Consider the following 5511-nt stretch of genomic DNA (forward strand, 5'->3'; position numbering starts at 1 on the left):
TAGTTCGTCCCTGAGTATGTATTTTAAAGCTGCTCCATTAGAATGCTTGCCCTCTCTAAAAACAGCTGCAGGAAATGCAGCCCTGACTGTAGATGTTTACTGCAGAATCCAAATGCATGATTGTGTACATTTTATACACATTCATAGAATGGCTATCTTTATCTTGAAGAAGAAAAAGAAATTTTGCTTTCATTCGTTGGAGGAGAAATACCCAAAACATGAATACTTAAATTAAAAAAAATAAAGCCCAAGGGAACTAACTTAGCTTAAGATGAGAACTACTTTTATTTCTGTGACTTCAAACAATCTTGATCATGACTGTCAACTAAAGTAGCTAAGTATGCATTTTGTGCAAATATTATACTTACTCCTATGCTGCTGATTTCTGATCCCAGGACAGGACGATCAGATGCTGAGGATTCTGACCTCGTCTTTGAAAGCTTCACTCTCTCCGCAATCTAGAAACAATCAAGATAGGATGGGGAACCAATCAAAACAATGACTTCCGGTTTGGTGTCATGACGAGACAGGCGAAAGAAATCGGGGCTCTGGTTTCCTAGCCCGATTTCACTCTGGAGACCCCAAGGGGTCGGAAAGTTGCCCTGGAGAGGCAACGAAGAGGAAGGGAAGCCTTGGAAGCTTGGAGCTGACAGCGGTCGGCCCAAACGAACTGAGGAACCTCTTCAAGCGGACGGAAGAAAGGCTGCCTGTGCATTTACAAGTCATAGATAACCGGGAAAAGAGCAAAGAACTGCAGCATGCCACGGCATACCGCCAAACAGCTGATTGTCAATAACGTGCTGAGATCCAGGTGAGATTGTTTCTTATTTCTCTTCCCTGTGGACTTAGAAAAACTTGCAACTGTTAATCTTAGGAAGAATTGCTACGGTGAAAATGAATATATTACCCAAAATATTATTTTTTATTTCAAACAACACCTATAAAACTGGAGAAAAAATTCTTTGAGGACTTAAATTCTCTAATTTTAAAATTTATTTGGCAAGGAAAGAAAGCTAGTATTAAATTGAAAATGTTACAAGAAGCTAAGGAAAATGAGGTTTTGGCTTGCCAGAATGGGTTTTATATTATCAAGCATCAGTACTAACATGGGTAAAAGAATGGGGTATAACCCTTAGAAATAAAAGGTTGTCGTATTTGGAGGGACATGACCTACAACTCAGTTGGCATGCCTTCCTATGGTATTGGAAAAATAAAATTCATAAACATTTTCAAAACCACTATATTAGAAATGCATTATTACTAATATGGGGAAAAAATGTAAAATATACTTGAAAATTCCAGGATGGCTTTCAACAATGGAAGTATTTGTATATCCAAATTTAGTCAGTCTTGAGAAAATATGGATATATAAAGATATTCTAAACTCTGAAGGGAATTTAAAATCTAAACAAGAGATGGAAAATCAGGGTATTGATCTATCATGATGGGCATATTTACAAATACAAGTGAGATATGATAAAGATGTTAAATTGTACGGATTTTATAAAGAACAGACCTTGTTTGATCAGATATTATTAACCTCTGATGAGAAACTAATTAAGAAAATGTATAACTTTTTATTGAATTTGAAAATGGAAAATGAACAAGTAAAAGAAACAATGATAACATGGGCAAAGAATTTTGGATACAATATAGACTAAGAGAAATGGCAAAACTTGTGGGAAAGAAATTATAAATTGACAATGTCAACCTCTTACAAAGAAAACTTATATAAAATGTTTTACAGATGGCACTTGACACTAGTAAGACTAGCAAAAATGTTTAAAAATATGTCAGATAGATGTTGGAAATGTAATCACAAGTCAGGTACCTATTACTAGGTATGATGGACATCGTGTTAAAGCAAAGAGATATTGGACAAAAATACATACTTGGCTAGAAAAGATGTTGGGAAAACATGTAGATTTTAAATTATTATTATTATTATTAAATTTATATCCCGCCCTTCTCCTTGCGGACTCAGGGCGGCTGACAATCGATTAAAAATACACAAATGACAGTTACAGAATTAAAATTAATTAAAAGGAAATATTTAAATATAGTCTAATTAAAATATAATTAAAACCTGAACTTTTAAAATCTGAACTTTTCTTAGTAGGTATAATGGCAGAAAAGCTTGACAAACAAAGTATATACTTGATTTTACATGTGATAACAGTGGCAAGAATCATATTCGCACAATATTGGAAAAATGAAGAAATACCACCAGAGGAAGAAATAATTTAAAAAATACTAAATTGTGCGGAAATGGACAGACTTACTCTGAGGTTGAAAGAAAAAGAAGAAACAGAATATTTTCAAATTTGGGACTTATTTTATCAATGGCTGGAGAAAAGAATAAGGATTAGGAATTCAATTTGTATTAGTGAATGATAAACTCAGACAACATGTTTATTGAATAAGTACTTTTGAACTGTATTAAAAAAATCAATGAGTTTTTATGGGGTCCACAAAACTGTTACATACCTTTACAATCTCTTCTAAGATTCTACTCATTTCACTCGGGTACTATGTTCAGAAACTCAATCTTAAAATGCATATATAAACCAGAATGTGTGTTATGACCAAACAAGGCTGACATTTCTTAGAAAAATATCTCTCCTGTTGGTTCAGGATCATTGTAGAATAGTAGCACCACAGAGCAGCAAACGTAAGTAGTAATATCCTAGGACTCACCTTAGCAATGGGAATGTCATTACTACTGCTACTGGTGCTCAGTTCTCCAGTGCTAGGATTAATGGGACGGTTTGCAGAAGTGAGGCGACCTGGACTTGATGGGCCTGTTGCCTGAACACTCTGTAATCGGGTCTGTAGTTCTCTAACCTGCAAAAATATAATTATGTAAACCAATATTATTTCTTTATTCTCTTTAACTTGTTTTGGTAATGTAAGAGTTAGAGATACTCAATTCTGCTTCAAGTTGGGATAATTGATAATAACAAACCTTCAATATTTTTGACTCAAAAACTTTCCCTGGCCTCTTGATATCACAAAGGGATACTTATTTTTGTCTCATTCTACCTAACATAATCATAGTTTTAAAACATTTTCTGTCTGTAGAGAAAGCATATATTGAAGATGCAATCAATGGATTTCTGGCAAGAAACATAAAAGATGTATGGCATGGATAACTGTGTTACAGAGCTTTTATGCAGAATCAAATATTTTTTTTAGAAACATAACTGACAAAACCCACAGGGACACATATAGTTCCAAATTGATCAAAACATTGTTTTTGTTGTTGTTGTTGGTTGCGAAGTCGTGTCCGACCCATCACGACCCCATGGACAACGTTCCTCCAGGCCTTCCTGTCCTCTACCATCTTCTGGAGTCCATTTAAGCTCATGCCTACTGCTTCATTCTCTGTCATCCCCTTCTTCTATTGCCCTCAATCTTTCCCAGCATTAGGCTCTTCTCCAGTGAGTCCTTCCTGGACTTGAGTTTCAACTTCAGGATCTGGCCTTCTAAAGAGCAGTCAGGATTGATCTCTTCTAGGACTGACCGGTTTGATCACCTTGCAGTCCAGGGGACTCGCAGGAGTCTTCTCCAGCACCATAGTTCAAAGGCCTCAATTCTTTGGCGCTCAGCCTTTCTTATGGTCCAACTTTCACAGCCATACATTGCAACTGGGAAAACCGTGGCCTTGACTATATGTACTTTTGTTGGCAGGGTGATGTCTCTGCTTTTTAGTATGCTGTCTAAATTTGCCATAGCTTTCCTCCCCAGGAGCAAGCGTCTTTTAATTTCTTGGCTACAGTCCCCATCTGTGGTGATCTTGGAGCCCAGGAAGATAAAATCTGTCACTACCTCCATTTCTTTCCCATCTATTTGCCAAGAATTGAGAGGGCCGGATGCCATGATCTTGGTTTTCTTAATGTTGAGTTTCAAGCCAACTTTTGCACTTTCCTTCTTTAGTCTGCCCATAATCCAAATTCCAAAGAACCAATGAAGTAACTAGAAGGATAAATTTATTTAAAATGACAATGCAACATGTTTTACTGATTTTCTTCTCCAAATATAAAGAAAGGTATATAAGAAATCTCAATCTTACGTGTTGCTTTAGTTTTCTCTCTAGGAAATAATAAATAAAACAAAAAGGCCAATTTTTGCCTGGCAAAAGATAAATAATTCACTTCACTAGTGAATTGGGAATAGTGAAAATTCAGTAATGAGAAAAATTGAACTGCAGTCAGCCAGTGACAACAGAGTGACCAAAAATATGCAAAAGAGTTAAAGGAATTTTAAGACGAACATGAATTAGAAATAAACTATAGATATAGATGATTCCCCAAAAAGCAATTCTTGAAACGTTTGTTCTGGAAAAGTCAGATCTAGACCTAAACTAACAAAACTTAAGCAGCAAAGATTAAATAGTTTAATACTGTATATAATTCACTGTTAGGAGATATATTGCAGTTACTAGGATAGATTAATATCCAAAATAATTGGTATTCTTTATGAGCTTTCTCATTGTCCTTAATGGAACTTGATTTATGAATTTGGAAATAAGTCATTAGTCTGTTGTGCTCTTTTCTTGTTCCTTTCACATAAGATAGATTTTAATCATTGTGTTAAAGCTAAGTTTGCATAAAAAATCCTGTTAAGATACTATTTTTGATTTCTGACTAAAGAAGTCAGGAATCCAGCACTCAAGATGGGAAAAGGGAAGATTAATAAAGGGTTGGGAAAGGCAAGTTTGCATCATGGTTTTTCCTGGGTTATTAGATTATGAAGTTGAGAAAGATCATCCAAGTATGTTTAGTTAATCTGTTGTCAAGACAAAGGACTCCTTATCAGGTTTTTAAAAATCAGCTTGAGAGGATTCTTATCTTAGGATATATATTGTACTGATTCCCTTTTTATGACCCTCTACTCCTTTAATTCGGGTAGAATTGAAATAGTACTGACTATTCCAAATATGTTTTTAACTACTGAGCAGTCAAGGTAGCTCAGAGTAAAAGGAAAACAAAATCTATGGTCTACCCTCAAAAGACTTGGCTGAAGATGGTCTTGATGCCTTTCCTAAATGTGAAAGGAGTAAAAAGTTAGGACCATCTCCAAAGAAGGGCATTCCATAGTTCTCCATTTGAGCTTTGTGGATTTCTCTTAAGTTTTAGGCAGTCAGAAATGGTCTCATTTATGAGTCTCAACATATGCCTGGGAAATAAATACTTTGAAAATGATTTGGAAGAAACATTTTAGAACACATACACACAACACCACTCTGCTATTTGTTAAAACAGCCACATCTTTTTTCAGGCTCATTCAGAAATTTGGTGGAAAAAATCTGCTTTATTTATTTATTTAAGACTTATATGCCGCCCTTCTCCCCACGGGACTCAGGGCGGCTCACAGCATATTAAAACAACATAGCACATTTCCCCAATAAAAGCCAATTAAAACCAAATATTTGTAGCTGTGTCTCTTATTAAAAATCATTAAAAATTATCCCTATTTAAAATTCACCCTAGGTCAGTCCCGCTTGCTGAA

The 5511-nt window shown here is 35.3% G+C and overlaps 1 protein-coding gene across 1 annotated transcript in view; it reads right to left on the minus strand.

Annotated features, from left to right (window-relative positions):
* Window positions 1-5511, minus strand: part of MCC (MCC regulator of WNT signaling pathway) — a gene marked incomplete in the record, with an annotated part of 78492 nt that overhangs the window by 29371 nt on the left and 43610 nt on the right. Inside the window, 2 exon segments of the mRNA XM_015822393.1 lie at window positions 369-458; window positions 2698-2844. Of these exon segments, the coding sequence (XP_015677879.1) occupies window positions 369-458; window positions 2698-2844 (237 nt within the window).

The sequence above is a fragment of the Protobothrops mucrosquamatus genome, unplaced genomic scaffold (assembly GCF_001527695.2).
Source record: "Protobothrops mucrosquamatus isolate PMUCROS unplaced genomic scaffold, P.Mucros_1.0 scaffold1545, whole genome shotgun sequence".
NCBI classification, from domain to species: Eukaryota; Metazoa; Chordata; class Lepidosauria; order Squamata; family Viperidae; genus Protobothrops; species Protobothrops mucrosquamatus.